This window comes from Lytechinus pictus, chromosome 11 (assembly GCF_037042905.1).
Source record: "Lytechinus pictus isolate F3 Inbred chromosome 11, Lp3.0, whole genome shotgun sequence".
NCBI classification, from domain to species: domain Eukaryota; kingdom Metazoa; phylum Echinodermata; class Echinoidea; order Temnopleuroida; family Toxopneustidae; genus Lytechinus; species Lytechinus pictus.
The window spans coordinates 18,391,948-18,413,494 of NC_087255.1; the positions used below are offsets into that span (position 1 = coordinate 18,391,948).

A 21,547-nucleotide genomic window follows, 5' to 3' on the forward strand; every position below is an offset into this window, starting at 1 on the left:
TACAACAACTTTTATTTTCTTCAATGTAATGGTCTTAGTGATCAGGCTCATATTATTCAATACTCATGAAATTAGTTGCTATGAAGTGAGACGAGCAATTTGACGAAAAAAAATAAAAAGTATATATCAAAAATTTAATAATATAATCAGAAACTTTGCAAAACAAAATCCTGAAAATATATCAAATCTATATACAAATAAATCTAGGACTTGTTTAAAAAATTAACTGTGGCAAACAGTTACATGTCATAATCTTATGACTATAAACCAATAAAAATTCAAGGTTTTCAGTAGTTCATAGCAAATACTGTTTCTCAAATTTTATCAATATGTTTAATCAAAAGTGCCCTAATAAAAAAATCACATAGTTAACTGACAGACTGGTACTACAATGGAAGTTTTTGATGTACATGTAGCTAGTACTGCCTTTTTGTTAGTACTGAAACCACTGACTTTATTCGCATGATTCAAAGTCAATCTTGTCATGTTTTCCTTAATTTAAGTCACCCAAAACCCTTAAAACACATTCTACATTTAATCTTTTGTGATAGCTCAATGTTTTTTTAAATCTATTTTGGTGTCTTAACCCTAAAATGGCCGGGGGGGAGGGTTGAATCAACCCCCCCCTCAACATTTTCTGCGATCATTCTGACGCGCGAAATTTTTTGAGCGCGCCACTCGCAGAGTTTATACTTTTAAGTCTCGCGCATCTTTTGAGACCAAATTTACGATGCCCGGGTACGCGGTTCCGAAATTACGCAACATTTTGTAAGTGCATGTCAGACCAAAAATTGTTCCAAAACGTGATTTTGTGTACAAAGTCAATGCAAATTGAGTTTTCTCATCTTATTCATAAAGATATGATTATTTTTACTTTAAACAGCTGAAAGCAATTGATTTTAGCATAATTATGCTTCAAAAAGGTTGTGCAATAAATCTGGTGAAAAAAACAAAGAAAAACAAAAGGTTGAAAAACAAAGAAATACATAAGAAATTCATAAAACAATAAAATACATAAGAAATTTATTTTCAAACCGAAGTTTTTTTCCATTGCCATTGTTAAGAATGCTACAAAGAATATTTTTACCAAAAATTAGCATTCTAGGAGCTTTATTTAGTGAATTAGAGCAAAAAGTATGATTTATGCATAAATTAGCATAATTAATTCATATAAAATAAAATCTCATTATTTTTGAAAATTTTACCATACAGCCTTGTAGATTACATCGCACACTACCAGCATGCAAATTTTTGCGGCGCTCGCGCGATCGGCGTCCAAGATCTCATGGGGGGGTTGAATCAACCCCCCCCCCCCCCCGGCCACAGAACAGCCAAAAAAGCCCGGCCTAGTTAGGGTTAAGTTCAAACCAGCAGCAGCCACACAGTATAATCTCTATAGATACCGTTAACCACAATTTAATTGCCATGTTCACATTGCTACTCATCTTAAAATTATCACTTGGTCATAAAATTTAGAAACAGATTTATCTGCAAATATTAATGATGAAAATACTTCAAGGCTTCCACAAAAGTACAAAGAAATTACTTTTCATTTAATAATAATAATAATATGCAACATTTTCATATCGCTTAAGACAAATGTTTCTAAGCGCTGCATACTATTACCCCGGCTTTATCACGGCTACCCTGAACGGGCGCTCGAGCATTCAAGGAATTCCTTCCTACCGGGCACCCATTTACTACACCTGGGTCGAGAGTGGCAAATGTAGATAAACGCCTTGCCAAAGGACGCTAGTGCTGCGGTGGGATTAGAACCCCGGACCTTGTGGTTCAAAGTCCGAAGACTTATCCACTGAGCCACAACACCTCTACTGTTTACATGAAACTGTACAGATGCAAACATTAGAGAACATAATAATCTGTAGAAAAGGTAATAACATACATTACTTTTCTATTATTGTAGATAAAAGACTAATGGTAAAAATATTTACAGTCAATTAAATTATATGTCTCAGATAAACTTGACCGTACAGTACTCTCGCGAACTCAGGGCATCGCTTCATGAAGCTTGTCAGCACTGAGAAGATGACAATGTCTGATGGTTGTCAAAGAAACAGACCATTTTTCGGCCAACGAAAAGCTATAGAATTTATGCATTGAAGTAATCACGCCACCATCCTAGAGGATGAAGCCATTGCCTTACATGCGTTGGTGATCTCCAGCTGGCGCATCTCTGACAACTACGTTTACATGTATTCCTATATCCTCTGAGGGAGGGCGCTATCAGATTATGATGTCATACCTATAAGGTCTATACGAGTTGTCAATGATGTCACAAAGAACTTAAGATCTGAAAGCTCATTTGATGACAAAGGTTGATGAAAAACCGAATCACCCCATTGGTAAATGCCAACATGAGGTTATAAGCAATCTTCTTGGATACCACATTGAGATTTTGAAATGGGAGACATGGGCATGTATTCTTCTTTTGTCCTATTTTCATCAAATACCTGAAGAACATATCCAGAGTCTCCACCAAACTGGACATACTCATCATCCCCATCAACCAATTCAGCCCCAGTACTTTCTAGTTTGCGAGATTCCCTGTTGGGGATTTGATAGATATCACATGTCTTTGCTGTAGATAATCCTTCAGCCCTGGTCGAGATGCCTTTGGCTTCTTCTCCAAGAACTGCACTGTGGGAAACATATCCAGGAATGTCTTTGCTGCTTCTTGACTGGTGTCCTGGTAGACATGAGTGCTGTCCTTTCGAGGATGAACTTGGAGTTGTCCTGCAGCCTGTAAATCCAAGATTATCATTGCCCTTTGAATGACTTGGGTAATCATTCACAAATCCAATCCCAAAGCTGTCGTTCCTGATGTACTCAACAAAGGACTTATCACATTCTCCACTTTCTTCATCTTCACCTAGAGATTGGGAAGGGCTATCAAGTTTATGCCCATCCCGAAGATGGGTTGATTTTGGCGATTTAGTTGCAACATCATCAGAATCTGTGTCCGACTCGGACGAAGTGAAAGCAAGATTAGCGTAATTGTCAGACTGTTTCTCAGGCAGAGTCGAGACAACAACATAACCAGAAACCTGGCCTTTGTGGTCGCTTCCATAACCCGAAGACGAAGATGATGAGTCGGTCCTGGATCTGACCGCTCTTCGTTTTTGTTTAGCTTTTGTCTCTTCCAATGTAATTTCTGGCAAATCTTTACTTAAACCTCCAAGGTTGCTGTTGGGTGGTTCAGGCAATACAGAAGATTTAGACAATTCACCAGTGTTTTGTAACACTTTATGCAAATCGACTCCTTTTACATAATCAGACAAAAATGAAGACGGAGCCGGTGAGGTGAAGTCAGTCCAGGTGGACTGCAAGCCCACGTCTGTTCCTGCATCATTGTGGTGTTTGTCATCAGTTGAGTTTTCTCCTAGCTTGACGTAACCTATGATGTCTTTCTGATCACCTGGTGGAGAAGAGAGTTGCCCACCTAAAGGTAGAGTGTCACTCCCTTTGCCAACATTATTTGAAGCCATACCCAATTTTGAATATGAAAGATTCTCCTCGCTCACATGGTCACTTGTCAAAGACTGTTCTAAAGAATGATCATGCTGCTGTCCTGCTTGCGAAATTGCCAGAACTGAGTAGTTAATTGGACCAGGAACATAGTCGTCATCAGGTGTTGACTTGAATGATGTCTCCAGGGTTACTTTATTTACTCCAAATGTCATATATGCCATGTCATTTCTGACATACCCTGAATCTGAAGCCATGCTGCGATAACCACTGTCAGATCCCACTCGTTCAATCTTACAATCCATAGGTGCTTCTGCAGTGCCATCAAGTTTGTTATGGCTGAGCGGCAAAGACTTGTCTTCAACTTGAACTTGAGGCTTCTTCAGAGGGGAAGACAGCATTGAGATGCGCATGTAGTCTGTTGCCTCTTCTTCCTCATCAGCATCTGACCATCCTTTTAGAGTAGTTCCAGAAGCTTCACCGATGACAGCAGTCTCTTTCCCCGGAAGCTTCTCCAAAATTGGGTTCAAGTGTTTGTCTTCTTCAATCGCTGGAAGACCTCCATCACAGCTGCTCAGAGACATGGACCTCCTGGGAAAATGCCCTCCTTTTGGTCCCAAGCCTGTCTGGCAGATGATCACCTTGGGGTTGCTAAATGAGTAGGTGTCCTGAATGACACCATCGTAGTCATCAGCATGAAAGACATCATCCGAGCTGGAGAAGTCCATGTGATCCTGTGGGGAGGGTGGGACTCCGCTATCAGTGCTTAGAGTTCTCGAATAGGCTTCCTTACCCCCACCGCCTTTGATGTCCAGTGAGTCCGTCAGTTGGTCCGTCAGGGATCTCTGGATGGGACACTGATACGGTTGGGACGGATATTCCTCAGCCACTACAACTACGTCTAGGTCTGATGGACAGCTAGTATGGATTGTGTCAAAATCTTCCCCTTCAGCTGTTTTTGGTCGAGGGAACGACTGTATGTCCTGGAAAGAAAAAAAAAAATTATAATCTCTTCTGAAATTTTGTTTCACTAGAGAGAGTCTTCTATCATTAACTACCGTTAATGTATGCAACTAAATATGTCTGAGAAAAAATCTGAGTGGAAACTATAGTACCTGAAGTTACATGAATGCAACTATTCTGCCGGCAGGGGAAAACTCAAAGGAAAATGGTTGCATTTGTGTCACTGAAGGCACCCTAATTTAAGCAATACTTATCATGGCCAAATCTGGAGTTTATAGACCCTTAATTAAGTCCATCAAAAATGCATGCAACAAACAGTCAATTGTATAACCTCAATTTTATAATGACAATACCAGTCATCTGAACAGATGCATTTATGTGTGCCATGGATATGCTGAAAATAATTTTAATAAATAGTAGACCAATTTATGGATCATGACATAGGATGCCTCCCTCAATTGAAAATTTGCTGATTTGTATGAGGCTAATCACAAGACAAGCTTTAAACCAATCGATGGCAAATATTATTTCAAGACAGACATAATATGACTCAAGAATAAAACGTACTTCACATTTGGAAAGCACTTTTTCGACCTGAATTGCCTGAATCTTCAACAAAAAACATGATTTCATATAAATTTAAATATGCAGGTTTTTAAATACAGATTTGATATTTCAGTTACCTTTTTATTTTTCACCATGTCTGTGTAAACTGGGTCTGGCCAAGACTTGCCGAGCTTACTCTGGACATAGTACAAACTGGTCAACAGCGAAAAGAGAAGAATGGCACCCCCAGGCAGAATCAGCCAGATCAGTGGTGACAAAGTTGCTATGGAGACAGAGAAATGGTTTAGAAGCAAATTAAATTTTGTTTGTTACTTTACAAAACAAAACCACTGGAAAGATCAGTTTCACACAGTAAGTTCACAGAATGTTTAGAGAGTGTTCACAGAGTGTTCACAGTGAGTTCACAGTGTGTTCAGTGTGTCCAGAGTGCTCACAGTATGTTTACAGTGTGTTCAGTGTGTTAAAAGAGTGTTCAGTGTTCAAAGTGCACTCACAGATAATTCAAAGTGTGTAGGCCTACAGTGTGTTCACAGTGTATTCACTGTGTTCAGTGTCCAGTGTTCACAATATTTTCACAGTATGTTCAGAGTGTTCACACTGTCTTCACTGAGTGATCAGAGTATGTTCAGTGTGTTCATTGTATTAAAAGTGTGTTCACAGAAGGTTCACAGTCTGTTCAGAGTGTGTTCAGAGTGTGTTCAGTGTATTCAGTGTGTTAAAGATGTGTTTAAAGTATGTTCATAGTGTGTTCATTGTTTTCAGTGTTCACAGACTGTTCAGTGTGTTTAGAGTGTTCAGTGTGTTCAGTATGTTCATAGAGTGTTCAGTGTGTTCTGATTGTTCAGTGTGTTCACATTGTTAAGTGTGTTCATTGTGCTCAAAGTGTGTTCACAGAGAGTTAAGTGTGTTCACAGAGTGTTAACAAAGTGTGTTCACTATATGTTCACAGAAAGTTCATAGTGTTCTCAGTATGTTCAGTGTGTTCACAATGTGTTCACAGAGTGTTTAGTGTGTTCAGTGTGTTCACATAGTGGACCATGTGATGAGATTCACACTGCTAAAGAGCACAAATTTAATAATGTGATGATACTTTCACACTTTGGACACCTCCATGTATACAGTGCGAGTGTTTACAGTGTGTTCAAATATCAGACTAAGTAAAAATGGGATTCACCTTTTTGAATGCTAAAGCGTATCAGTGTGGAGATGATTTCACATTGTGTTCCATACTTTGAACACACTGTGGGATACTGTGTTCTTTCCAACATGTAAATGAATACAAAATTAATAGAAGAAAATCTTGACTATTGTCGTACTGCCAAATAGGCCTATATATTCTATTCTGTATGATATTTACATTACATGGCTTAATTTCCCTTACAAAAATTTGTGAAGAGTGTTGATAGCTCACAAGATATTTGGTGACTTCAATTTCTCAAACAGACAAATATAGTGACAACTTTGAGAAGCCCTCTAGCAAATCATGAAAAGCCTTTGTGTACTTACTTTCAAGTGCAATACATTCAGAAAGCTCAAACTCTGCTGCTTCTCCAACTAGTGTAGGTCCATCGATGACATTCACCGCCAGAACTTGGAACAAGAATGGAGCCTGGTTACAGTCAACTTCCATGTCGATTGTTAAGTCTGTTGTCTTGTGCCAGTGATTGATGCTGTTGGCCAGGGTGGTGGTGATCAGTGGTGCCGACCGTCGATGGACATTAGGGCTGGGAGTTGATGGTTCTACGTGGTGGTAGGACACCAGATAGTGGTCTATCGGTCCATTGGGATGAGCAGGTGGCTCCCAGCTCAACTGGACTTTGTTGTGAGATAGTGGTTGGACCATCAGGCTTCCAGGCTGTTGTGGAACTATTGAGAAAAAAAATGGTGGTAAGACTAGATTATTAAGCATTCTGTTTCACCCCGTAAAGAAGTCCTGAAAGAGGACTGTTGGGTTATCTTCCAGAATATAGTTCTTAGAAGAACTGCTGTTCTTGAAATTTCAAGCATGTAAACTCTGTTTGCTCTCTGACAGGATAGCAGAGTCTTTACAGGAGAAAGTGACAGTATTTCTCATCATTATTGCATTATTTTTTGTTAGATATACAAATGTATTGTTAAAATATACTGAACACAAAACCCACCTGTTAAATTAAGTTCTTTCTATCCCAATTACTGTACCACAAGGATCAACCATTGATCCTCTCTTTTTCCTCCATGAATAATATATATATATTTTAATATTCCAATACTACCATGCAAAACCTTTTAGACAATCTTTTCTTATACTCAAATAAATTTACTGATGACCTTTCTTTCTTTCTTTTACATGGGGAGGAGAGGGGGTAAAATTCCAATGATGGAATAAGAAATAATATACCTCCTATTTTTGTTTTTTGGTATACTTCATCAGAGGGAGCTCCACACTTGGTCGTACAGGCTCGCACCTGAAGGGAATAGTGGACATATCCATAAAGTCCCTCCACGAAAAAGGTCTGTACTCCCCCGGAAAAGAATTCCTGTTGATCTGAGGTAGAATTGCTCTTCACCAAAATTGAGTAATTGCGGATGATTCCATTTTGTTCCAGAGGGGGTGACCATGTCAGACCTATCGATGTAGCGTTTGACCCTATGATGGTTACATTCACAGGTTCATTGGGTGCTACATGGGAGAAATATATGAAAAAAATATTAGCATTGCAATTATTTTAAAGCCTCTCAAGTTTTTTGTAAAACCTCTAGAAGTAACTCTAACTGTTTTAGTTCATTATTCCATTATATGAACACCTAAGCCCTAAAACTAGATATACTATGGATGATATGTACTATAAACCTTTGTTTTAGTTTAAGGAAATTATTTAACAATTTTACAGGAACATGTATTCTGACTATATAACTGATTAAAATTCAAATATCTGCACATACTTTTTTTCTTTTTTATACAAAACCAATTCTGAAGTATAGAATGGGTAAAAAAAACTCATGGATTTTATTTTAACATCTGTATTTTATTTTAATTAATTTGTATTTTGTTTGCATGAAAATGAATATTTAGTCCCAAACTATAAATGATATGTAACTTTATCATATCTGATTAATAATTTTGTAGGATACATGTTCAAAGAGTCCTTTGTAAAGAAAAAAACTTATTGCCAAGAGTAGGCACTATATAGCTATCTTAAATTCAACAAAATTCAAGTTTTCAGGGACCCAACAGCTGAAAAGAGATTCAATGGTCACAATAATTTGTAAGAATTACAGATTATGGTTGAGTATAATTAAGAAAACTGGTGGGTGTTTCATAAAGCTGTTCGTAAGTTAAGAGCGACTTTAAAGGAGAATGAAACCTTTGGAACAAGATAGCTTATGTGAAAACAGAAAAATCAAAGAAACAGATCAATGAAAGTTTGAGAAAATCTGACAAATAATGAGAAAGTTATGAGCATTTGAATATTGCAATCACTAATGTTATGGAGATCCTCAAATTGACAATGCGACAAAGATGTGTGATGTCACTTGTGAACAACTCTCCCCATTACTTTAGTATATATTTCACTTAAATTGCCTCTTTTATCACATCTATCTGTAGATCATGTGTTCTTTCTAGAGGAGGGCATGTAATACAGATTTTTAAAGGATACATCATGGATAAAGAGTTTGTATCACAATAAGAAAAAGCAAAAAGAGACATTTTGAGGGTATTTTATAGTCCGTCAAAGGGAAAGTTGTTCACATGTGACATCACACATCCTTGTCGCATTGCCAATGGGAGGATCTCCATAGCATTAGTGATTGCAATATTCAAATGCTCATAACTTTCTCATTATTTGTCCGATTTATCTCAAACTTTCTTTGTTCTTATTCTTTGATTTTTCTGTTTTGACACACGCCTACTTGTTCCAAAGGTTTCATTCCCCTTTAAGAACGACTGGTGATCATTTCTTGTGAATTGGCGATGGTTAAGCGCGTAAGAAAAGTTCACCAGTCGTTCTTAATGTCGCTCTTAACTTACGAACAGCTTTATGAAACGCCCCCTGGTCCTTTATCATTAGCTATTAAAACTATGGACGGACAGAGTGTAGTGGTTTCATGGTACACCATATATCTTTTTTGGGCATGTGTTGGTCCTGAAAAGGACCACCTAAACTAGACGTTTTGACAAGTGTGTTCTTGTCATCTTCAGGAGAATGAGCAAAAGTTTACTGTGGGCAGACTTTGAATCACTCACTTCCTTCACTTGTACGTCCAGTCGAAGGACATCCGGTTGTTGGTCCTTCTCCAACATTGGTGTATGCAGAAACCCAGATGAGATAGTGTGAGAAGGGATCTAAACCACTCAGTGTCACTGGCTTGGGAACAGTCTCCAAGAAAGTCTGCCTTTCTTGCTTGTCTATTACGAATAAAAAGACAGTAAAGAATACTTCCATTCAACAGTGCGCAACACTGGCACCGGTTCGACGGGCCCAGACAGGTAGAAATTGCTGTCGGGCCAGTAATTTTTCAGAAAAAGCCGGATTTACTAGTCCAACATGACCAGTAAAAAATATATCAAGCTGATACAAATGATATTTTCTTCTCTTTTGTAAATTATAGAAATGACTCTGGCATCACAATAAATGGCTTTCTAAAATTTAGAAATGGCTCTCATTATGTTGTGTGTGTACTGTTTTTTTTGGGGGGCGGGTAAAAGTAACTGGGTATCTCCTTGGTAAGAAGCAGTAATTAAGACAAGGAATCGTCCTTATACTGCATAACGACAGTTTTTTTAGCAATATGGCAAATACTCGCATACACTCTCAAAACAGCTGCAGGAAAAGTGATAAATGTATGCATGTCCGTGATATAGAATTGCAGCAAAAAATGGGACATTACCTGATGTAAGTAATCACAAGTAAAGGGTGCATAGTCAAGGCCATTTTTTTGTCCTCTCACATGACCAATTCGATCAGCAGCTAATGATGCTAAATCACATACACCTCTTGTTCAATCAGCCTCACTTTTCTCTACATTCAAAAAGTAAATTCATCCCTTTCATGCGACCTCCTACCACACATTTGACACATCTCGTGATCCACAGATCTTTTTCTGTAAACTTACCAAGACATTTCAGCTGACACGATGGATCCGAGAGACTATCCTCGGCGACATGACAATAGTAAAGGTGGTGGCCCCGTATGTGGCCATGAGCCACCTCTTCAGGTACATCTATCCAGTTTACTTGGAGACCGGTGGGGTTGTCGATGATTGGCTCGACGGTAACGTTGGTCGGAGATGCCTCTGGGACTGCAATTGTGTCAAGAAAGGACGGTATAATTACTTTAAATCAGCACAAAACATTACATTATTCAGTTTTTTAGCTGCAATAGCTGGTTGAAAGTAATTCTTAACAAAGGTCTCGTCAGGATTCAAGAATTTCATTCCATCGACCAGATCAGCAAACATAATCATGTCATTTGTCCACATGTTGATAAAACCTATATCTTAGAATTCAGTTCATTTAACTTTTGGAACGCGTAGACAATTTTTCCAACCAAATATGAGCTTTTATGATAGGGAGCTTGACACTGGTTAGTGAGGTTAATCATGATGTATAATAATTAAAGGAGAATGAAACCCTTGAAACCAGCTGAATCCATATCAAAGAGAAAAATCAAAGAAACATATTGTTGAAAGTTTGAGGAAGATTGAATGAATAATAAGAAAGTTATGAGCATTTGAATATTGAGATCACTAATGCCATGTAGATCTTCCCATTGGCAATGCGACCAAGATCTGTGATGTCACACACGTACAACTCCCTCATTGCTTTAGTACTTATTTCACTTATATTCTCACTTTTATAGAATCTATCACAAGGTGAGGTGTTCTCTTTATGAGAGGACAAGTACAGAGGTTTCACAACATTATATCATTGATCAATCGTTTGTCATATGATTAGAATGAGCAAAAAGAGATGTTTTGAGGTATATTTTCAGTGTCCAAAAGGGGAGAGTTGTTCATCTGTGATATCATAGATCTTGGTTGCGTTGCCAATGGGAGGATCTCCATAGCATTAGTGATCTCGACATTCAAATGCTCATAACTCTTCTATTGCTAGTCCTATTTTACTCAAACTTTTGTTGATCTTATTCTTTGATTTTTCTGCTTTCACAAAAGCTAACTTGCTCCAAGAGTTTAATTCTCCTTTAATTTTTTAAACATCTCCTCTATTACACATCTTTTCTTTACAATTGTTTACTTTTGGACACAAGAAGATAATCAAATACAGATGCATTCAAAATTTATTTCATGAAATTCATGGGAAGGTCTATTAAACCAATATTAATTTAAAGTATCATCATAGATCCAGATCTGGTCACTAACATAAACTGTACTTTGTGAAATTACATAGTAAAAGCTGAAAAATTATCACACTCACAGGAATGGCAAATAAATCAACTCACCATATTCTTCTGTTTTAGCCTGTACGTCTGTAGACCAACCGCTGACCCCTATCTTATTGGTGACGGACACTTTGAAACTGTAGAGGGTGTAGCCTTCTAGACCATCGATGACGAAAGATAGACTGGAAGCAGGAACATCCCTGGATTGCCTGTTGACAATGGAGACATGATGTATGGAGCATTACTTTATAATGAATTTAAACTGTAAAATCCATAATGTATTGTTCGAAATAGGAATCTGAAACAGAAATACTCTGAAAATTTGTTCTGCCCAATTGATCGTGGGCCAAGCAGCCACTGTGCAGCGCCAGATCAATGTAGCTCTATCCCTTGAATCTTTGAACGCCAAACAGGGTAGCAGCAACTCCCCTCTTTTAACGATTATTGGTCTGATGCAGCAGGGGTTCGAACTCCCTACCTTCTGGTTGTGAGGCAGACGCTCTACCTATTGAGCCAACACACCGTTTATAAACCAAGATTTGATGTATAGTAATATGTTGAGAAATTATTTTGTAAAGTATTCTGACCAATGAATGGTGTTCAACTAGTTGGCTATTTCAACTCACATTGGTTATTTTCTACTGAAATTTTTGGAATATTCTATAAAAAGGATATGACATATATGGTGGCAGAGGTGGGATGTGACCCTGTCACTTCCATAACCAAGCTAAATTTTATCAGGAATTGAATCTTCATATTTCTTGGCCTTTTGTGTGAGAAGAATGTCTTGAAGACACAGACTGGACCAAAAAGGGAAATTGACAAATCATAAACCAATCGAAAGCTTATAATAATATAAACTACTTAAAGCAAAGCAAGCTTTATCTATTTTCACCGCTTACCAGCTGAATATTTCGCTTCAGAATAGCTCCAATTATCGGGCTTCAAAAACATGATTTCTTGTGCTTTTCAGCGGCCACAATACCATGACGTTGTATTGTGTTAGAAACATTGTGATTCATTAGGTTTGTACACACAAAAATTGGGTGATATTTCTGCTTTTCGGATTGTGCATTTATTTTCCTCACTTCTATCACATGGAGATATCACAAATATCCTTTGCTGCAAACTTGGAATTGATGAAATCTACAGTTATGGACTAGATTTTGCCATACTTTATTTCCCCTTTATTTGATGCAGCTTCCCGATTTTGTCTGCATTCAGATTATGTATAACAACTTTTCCTGACATAGCAGATTAGGCCCAATACGAGCCAAACAAAGAAATCACAAAAACCTAGTGAAGAGTTGTGTGTTTCCATCCATAATTCTAAATAACATGACATGCAGTCATCATATAACAGTACATGATTGCAGGTTAGAGGTTCAAATCCCTATAGTCTCACCCTGTGTCTTGCCCTCTAGACTGTATCCAGGAGACAGTGTAATTATTGATGTAACCCTTGGCAGGTTTTGGTTCATCCCAGCTCACCAACACAGATTGGTAAGATAGCGTCTCTGCCGTCACAACACTAGGTGGCAAGGGATCTGCACAAGAGAAATTTAATTTGACACCTGTATTGTTACATTGCGCTTACATGGTATTATGGGCAGGCAGATTACATGTTAAATGAAGTTTAATGATTCAAATATCATGTAGGAAAAAGCACCTGGAAAAGAGGAATGAAATGATCTTAACCCTTTCAACGCTGATGTTGCACTTTTGCACATTCGTACAATTAAATTCAACAATCGTAATAATTAAGTTTTCTCCCCTAACTTCATATAAAAAAAACAAATAAACGGCAAAAGGGAGTTGGACATCCTCTAAAGAATAATCATCAGTATCAATGGTCAAAATTGAAATCTTGAATCAAAGAAAATAACATGGAAACAATTGTCATTATTATCCCCAAAAAATCAAAGAAAATAACATGGAAACAATTGTCATTATTATCCCAAAAAAATTAGTTCAGCGTGTAAGGAGTTAAAACTCTTATGTTCTGCTTTTCACTTTTCTAGTCTATTCTAAATAGCACATCTACAGAAACTACGAACTTGATGATACCAACTTTTTACTTAAAAGGTTAAAGCGAATTCATAACATGCACATCAGTAAATCTCATGCATTAGCTTTGATGATTTTACAATTTCTTTTTGGTGAATTCATTAAAAATGTGACACAAGTCACACAACATTTGCTGCTGCAACATTTACTCTAGTCTTAATATCTCAGAGCACATAGGTAGGATTGTAATAAAGTTTTTGGTTAAGAATAATGTAAAAATAAGGATTAGGGTTTATTTAGTTTCGGAGCTTTTATGTTTGGCTTAACGTGCAGATTTTCCCTCAGAGCAATTGTCTCCGAAGCATGGAACAAAAACAATAATTAATCCCAGGAACAAAAAAGGATTTGGACAAACTGCAGAAGATGTATATCTGGAGCGTTCACAATCATTCGAAATAAAAATTGAAGAAAGCGATTCTAATTCTCTAAGATATACGGAATACAGATCTTGAAAATAATCATCGTTCTTCCAGAAAAAGTTCTTGAATAGACTTTATATCATCAAGGTCCTGGTGGGTGTTTCATAAAGCTGTTTGTAAATTAGGAGTGACTTTTTACAAATGACTAGTGATCCTTTGTTGTGGTAAATGACACATACCAGATTTTCATTGGTGTTGGAGTATAGTTCCTAAGAAAGGATCACCAGTCTTTCGTAAGGTTGCTGATGACACATATGAAGGGCCTCTCATGCCATTAAGGGCCTCTCATGCCATCTTATCTTTCTTAGAATAATTACAGCCCAAGACAGCAATTGCCAACTGTTCGATGTTTGTCCATTTCAAGATAAGACAGTCCACGCAAACAAACACTTAATAAGTTATAGGTTGTTAACATATCACTGAATATATAATCTGATTCAATGACCGATAGTCTGCTGTTGGGTTTGAATTATTAGGTCATCTAATCTACAGGAAGCCAAAATGGGATGATAATTTTAACATAGTCCCATTAGATGATCAATTTATCTGCAACTTGTTGTCTACAACCAAAAATCACTATATTTTTTTTCTTCTCCATCAGAACATGGCAAAAGAACAAAAAGAGAGGAACTTACAGTATATCCACCAGTAACAAAAAATATTCTAATGGGTTATCAAAATCAAGAAGTAGTAAACATATTCATAGCGAGAAACAGTATCATTAAAAGGGTTGCATAACATGACAGCAGAACCAGTTTTATTTTGCTCTCGATGTTCCCATACTTTCAACAAATGTGGTTCAGAGGAGAAAATAAAAAGTCCCACACCTAATTAAAACTTTTATTTGCCTAGACTTAGTTCATTATGGTACAAGAAGTACTTGCCAAGTTGTAAAACTGCCCAAAATGGCAAAGTACCATGCTACAGCTATGTAGCACCTCTTTGTAACTGAGACGTTTGGACTTTGGTCATGATCATGCAGAGCCATTTTCTTTGAGAGGGTCTTTGTATGCAAACGTACTCCGTCAATCTACCATGGTGACCATAATCTGTTTTTTCACACTCATATTGGGTCAATGGAGTGATTTTTTAAGGGAATTACCCTACAGAAACCCTACAGAACCAGAGACTTTCCATTTTCTTCCTGTTTCAATATTCTTTATTTTTGTTGCAGATTACAACGCAACTAACCTTAAAAACAATGGCAAAAATCCAAAAATCTATCTGGAGCTGATCATTAAAACAACTGTCACGCTAACATTTTTCTTGCAACATTAGCGTTCTTATCAGTGGGCTTTTATTCTAGAACATAAACAGATCATGCGACTGAAACAAAATTAACAGACAACAACAACCTGTTTCTTGGGTCATACCATGAACTGTCTTCCAATTTCACCGTTTTAATATATTCACTTTTAAAATTGGTTTTGTAGCGATTGTAGAAAAGCCTATACTTTATAACCTTTGGACATTGACCAAAATTGTTTGATAAATACACATCTGTACACAATATCTTAACCTATATCACATAAATATAATGATGTGTTGTCATGTGACGACAATTGACTCAGTTTATGTTTGAGTAATGCAAGAGGTAACAGCGATAACAGAATTGTTACTTTGTCCTCATTCTTCACACCCCCCCCCCTTTCAATATATCATATTGAGCTATATCAACAAAGTATGGGGAACAGTGAATAAATTGGTGATGAAATCCAAACAATCAATGTGGTATCATAAAGCGTAATAAATAAGAAAGCAGGCAAGACATAGCAACAAATAATACATGTGGACTGGAGTTTCAATATCTTAGTTCACTCATTCTTTTTTTTAATGAAACGCCACTTCTCTAAATCCCTTTGTAGGGATAAATTCACAGAGGGTCATCAAATAGTATTTTTTATCAAAAGAGGCAGTCCTGTTTGAATAAATGAATAAAAATATAACAAATAATAAAATAAACTTCAAAGCTCTCTGATCACGGAAAGTGGACCCGGCAAACTCTGTATGTATAGGAGTCACTATGGGACATAAAATCTACCAATCTATAATGGTATGATCAGTACTCAAGTCTTTTATCTGTCCCATATCTTGCATGTGTTTTCAATATACATTAGAGTTGCAGCTAAAAGGTTTTATTGTATTTAATGATACAAAGGATAAGGAACAAAGACCTCCCTATCAAGATCTTATGATATCATCTTTCATCAAACAAAAATGTCGGGTAAACACTTTAACAGCCCTTTTGGATCTATTTTCTCATCTACATTAATTGTGCACAAAATTTGAGCCAAGTGTACTTTGTATGTCATCATCATCTACTGAGTGACACAATGTCACATAGTCTTAGTCTACATACACAGGCCTTGTCTGACACTTCAATTAATAGGGCCTTGAAAGAAGGCTAGCACATACTCCAACTGGGCGTTGTGGCATGCGCCTGTAATCCAAGCAATGTGGGAAGTTACAAATTGATGCAGAGGTTCGAGCCCTGGTTACGTCTTTCGGATGGTGACGTTAAAGGTCGGTCCCAGACGTAAATAATCATATCTGATTGATACACGTCTGACAAAACTCAAATACACACACTCACAACCAATGAAGAGATTTGTGAGGGTTTGTTACACAGTTCCATTCAGGCCCAGCAGGCTGAGTATTAAGACCACTTAATATTTTTCAAATGTATTATTGAAGAATTAGCAAATTTCGATCTCTAAATTTCTTCTTTCCATCTCATAATTTCTTCAGAAAATCAGAGATTTAAAGCCTTGATATATTTCAAAACATCAAAGCAGCATCAAATACTATTAACATGAAATACTTGTCTAAAAAAAGTTTGATCTCGAGCCTAAAGATCTTCTTGTTCAAACACTGACATTACAACCCCGGGTATGGCATGATGATGACGTTTATTGTACGCAGAACAAACACTAAACATGTTGAACCTTGATAATGCCCTACAATTATCTGTTTTAAGTGTGAATTTGTCACGCACATCACTGCTAAAAAAAAACAATCATCCGCTTTCATTTGCACAGTATAGCATACATGTTCATTTACATTAAAAAGGAGTTCAAACAGGTGAACTACTCTGTGGAAGAAAAGAGGGGGAAAATCTGAAATGGAAGCTTTTTACAGTGACACAGATTTCATTGGTTGACTTCTTATCTGATGTAATACTCTTCACAAAGACCCTTTTCTTCATTTTCTCAATGAAGAAAAAATGAATTATATATTTCTACAGATTAACTTGTTGCTTTTGTCAAAAATTTGCATCATTTTCTCTCTCAAAATAACCAATATCGGCACTGGTAATTGGTTCTACATTAACATGCAACACACTAATAAGAAAGTATGGTAATTTGCTGTGGTTCATTCAACATATTTACATTATATAAATATATATGTCTAAAGTTATGAGATAATAATGATAAATTAATATGAAAGTTGATTCACAGTAGACTTTCATTCAAATCAAAGTAATTTTGTTATGGTGCCCTGTAAATTGAGGAAATAATGTTCTATAATTCCAAGATACATCCTTGTTCGAGGAAGTGGAATAAAAATAAAAAAATTATCTTCACGTAGGTAAAAAAGGCTATAAAATTGCCAGAGGTATGCAAAGGTTCGAATAGGGCATTCTGAATCTTTAATGCAGTCACAATATATCAACACCAAAACTTTGTTATCATTCTTTGCGACGCAAGTAACTATATACATAGTATATAGTTGTGTAATGTAAAATCTGAATGAATCATATCTGAAAACATCTTAATTCAAATGAAATAAGAAAAGGGAATTTTAAATTGGATAATGCATACAAACATTTTAGAAAATTGAGGAGTCTAGGGTTTTACTGATTGATTTATGTAACAAATTAGAAGCTTTCCAACTTGAACAGGAAAAGTTGGCATGTCTGCTAAAGCTCCACTTTGTTTTGTTCAGGATCTGTAACTCTATTTTCAACAAAAACACAAAGCATTTAAATTCTTCATATCTTTAATCATACAAGAAACATCGCTACCTGATCTGAATATTTTATCAAAAAGTATTTCCATTCCCCTTAAAAATAATGAACTTGTCCAATGAAATGTTTAAAAAGAAATAGCTTCACAGATGATATCTTCATTAAAAAAATAAACTTACTTGTTGTCACATCAGGGATATCTTTCTGTTTGACAGGCCCAGGTCCAATGACGTTGAATGCAATTATCTCCACAGTATAGGAACAGAACTTCTCCAGACCTATCAATTAAATACTGGTGGTTAGAATACTTCTCATGACAATGTAGAATAATAAACCATGGAAAATAGTGTTAGAAAATAAAATACATTCATATATATTTTTTTATCAAAGAGAGGAAGCATGTTTTTCTTAAGGTACTATCATTATTTTTTTCTTTATCTGTTGTGCAACACATAGAGGTACTATCTTTTTTTTTCTTTATCTGCTGTACAAAATGAAGAGACCTTTTGTGATACATGTTGCATGCCCTGATTAACTAATCCACCATCATCATTATTAGATTAAATCAATTTGTGTCCCAACTCCCCACCATAAAATTCAACAAAAAACAATAATAGCAACAAACAAATAACATATCAGAAAAACACTTTTCTAAAAGTGTAAAAATATACAGTTCCATCAACCTTTCTTTAAGTCATATTAATCACCACAGTCGATGTAATTTTTCAGACGAATTGTGCAAAAAATGATCATTAATAGAGCGATAATACAAAACGACAATGTTTCACAGTGCTCTACACAGTGACTTAGAACTGCAAAAGATAATAATACGTGCAAAGATTGGCAGTTATTAGATTTTTCTTAAATACTTTCAAAGATGGAGAAAGGCGCATATATGCTGGAAGCTTGTTCAAGCATCTTTGGGCACATGACTGAAAGGCATTGTCACCTGCTTTGGGAACTAGCACATAAAAAATGTTGTTCATTATTAGTCATAATCCAACATACCATATCACCTCTTTAGAGGAGGAGTTCACCCTGACAATTTTTTTTTGTAAAAATAGCAGAAAAATAATATAAAATATTGGTGAAAGCTTGAGGAAAATCTATCAAATATTGAAAAAGTTATTAGAAGTTTAATTTTGTGATTTGTGATGTCATATGCAAGCAGCTTTCCATGTATCATGAATAAAAACAAATCAATGAAATGCCATTTTCTAAAAAGAAAAATTGTCAAGAGACAAATAATTTCACACCCGCTCCTGTAAGAAAAAAAAATTAAGTCATGAACTATTAACAAATTGAAATTCATTCTTTTTATACTACATAACACAAGGCGCAGCTGCTCGTTTATGACATCACAAATCGAAAACTTGAAACTTTCTTAATCTTCGATGGATTTTTCTCAAACCTTCGCCAATGTTTGGGGGGTATTTTTACAACAAACTTATGTCAGGGTGAACTTCTCCTTTTTATAAGTCCCAAGCACATACCTTCCACAATGATCTGTGTGTCGTTGAGGGTGTCACTGAAGATCTGTTGTTCTACACAGTGCAAAGGATGAGGGATGATTTTAATAAAGTATCCAAGGATCAGACCATTCGCTTTACCCTCTTCCACAGACTGAAAAGGGAGGAGATATATAAAATGATTTAAATTGCTACAATTCATTAATGTTGACAATCTCTACCCATGGAGTAGAAAAAAAAATCAGAATAATTAGATGTCTAACTTGGTATTATAATCCAAAATGTAATTCAAGTTCAAATCTGGAATCCAAAATCAAAAATAGAAATCAAAATCAGACAAGTGGAATGCCTCTGGCCGTCTCACCTGCATCACGCGATTCAATATAGCAGCAGTGCTGATTTTGAAAACTACTATAACTCGCACAAGATGTTCAGTGATACTTGGTTACTCTTATTTCCACGTTTTATGAACTAGACCAATACACTTATAGAGATATGATGGCAATTCAACAAATACCCCCAACGTGGCCAAAGTTCTTTGACCTTACATGACCTTTGACCTTGATCATGTGACCTGAAACTCGCACAGGATGTTCAGTGATACTTGATTATTATTATGTCCAAGTTTTATGAACTAGACCAACACACTTTCAAATTTATGGCTGTAATTCAACAAATACCCCAATTTGGCCAAAGTTCATTGACCCTAAATGACCTTTGACCTTGATCATGTGACCTGTAACTTGCACAGGATGTTCAGTAATACTTGATTACTATTATGTCCAAGTTTCATGAATCAGATCCATAAACTTTCAAAGTTATGATGGTAATTCAACAGATACCCCCAATTCGGCCAAAGTTCATTGACCCTAAATGACCTTTGACCTTGGTCATGTGACGTGAAACTCATGCAGGATGTTCAGTGATACTTGATTAACCTTATGTATAAGTTTCATGAACTAGGTCCATATATTTTCTAAGTTATGATGACATTTCAAAAACTTAACCTTAGGTTAAGATTTTGATGTTGATTCCCCCAACATGGTCTAAGTTCATTGACCCTAAATGACCTTTGACCTAGGTCATGTGACATGAAACTCAGGCAGGATGTTCAGTAATACTTGATTAACCTTATGGCCAAGTTTCATGAACTAGGTCCATATACTTTCTAAGTTATGCTGTCATTTCAAAAACTTAACCTCAGGTTAAGATTTGGTGTTGACGCCGCCGCCGTCGGAAAAGCGGCGCCTATAGTCTCACTCTGCTATGCAGGTGAGACAATAAAAACCAAATCAAATCAAAGTCATATTAAAAACAAAATCAATTTAAAATGTAAATCAAAGTCAAATGAAACTTATATCCAAATCAAAGTAAAATAAAGCCAAAATCAACTTAAATAGAATAAAAAAATAAAATCAAACAAATTCAATGAATGTTAAAAAATAAAATAAAATTGAAATTGGACCCAAATCAAAATAATTCAATATTAAACAAAATATTACCTCCCATGAGATGAAAACGTTTCTCTCGTAGTCATTAGTCCCATTTGAGTCGATGGTTTGAACGTTCTGGACAACTCCAACGGGTGCTGTGAAGGAAATGTTAAAACATGTGAACAGCTTAAATGTCACTCAAAGTGTCCTGAAAGCTGTTTTCTAAAAGCAGATTAAAGCCCTGTCATATTTTTTATTTAGGCTTTTAAAAAGGGTTAGTGAGGAGGAGGAGGAAAAGAAGCAGGAGAATAAGAAGATGATGAAATGAGAAGATGAAAAAAAGGAGAAGAAGAAAAAGACAAAGAAGAAAATGACAAAGAAAAAGAAGAAGGTGAAGGAGAATAATATGAAGAAGAAGAAAACAACAAAGAAGAAAAGAAAAAGAAGAAGGTGAAGGAGAAGAATATGAACAAGAAGAATAGAAGAAGACGTAGAAGAAAACGACAATGAAGAAGAAGCAGAAGAAGGTGAAGGAGAAGAATATGAAGAAGAACAACAAGAAGAAGAAAAAGAAAAAGAAGGAGGAGAAGAAGAAGAATATGAAGAAGAATTGAAAAAAGGAATTGGAGGGGAAGAGTGAGATGAATAAAAAAGAATATCTGATAAGTTATTCTGTTGATGATTAGCCAAGTTCTTTGGAGATGAATTGAGCACCACCCCCCCCCCTTCCCTAGTATTCTTTTAGATTTAAATGGCATGAAAGCTAAAATAGTTTATTTCATCTTCCCTACAGCTA

The 21,547-nt window shown here is 36.2% G+C and overlaps 1 protein-coding gene across 1 annotated transcript in view; it reads right to left on the bottom strand.

Moving 5' to 3' along the window:
- Nucleotides 1–2,381: 2,381 nt before the first annotated feature.
- Nucleotides 2,382–21,547, bottom strand: part of LOC129270924 (uncharacterized) — a 45,449-nt gene continuing 26,283 nt past the window's right edge. Inside the window, exons 9-19 of the mRNA XM_054908261.2 lie at nt 20,821–20,906; nt 19,343–19,472; nt 18,029–18,127; nt 12,802–12,943; nt 11,457–11,605; nt 10,111–10,296; nt 9,242–9,403; nt 7,394–7,675; nt 6,523–6,882; nt 5,133–5,278; nt 2,382–4,469 (exon numbers count right to left, since the gene is read on the bottom strand). Of these exons, the coding sequence (XP_054764236.2) occupies nt 2,382–4,469; nt 5,133–5,278; nt 6,523–6,882; nt 7,394–7,675; nt 9,242–9,403; nt 10,111–10,296; nt 11,457–11,605; nt 12,802–12,943; nt 18,029–18,127; nt 19,343–19,472; nt 20,821–20,906 (3,830 nt within the window). The remainder of the gene's footprint in view (nt 4,470–5,132; nt 5,279–6,522; nt 6,883–7,393; nt 7,676–9,241; nt 9,404–10,110; nt 10,297–11,456; nt 11,606–12,801; nt 12,944–18,028; nt 18,128–19,342; nt 19,473–20,820; nt 20,907–21,547) is intronic.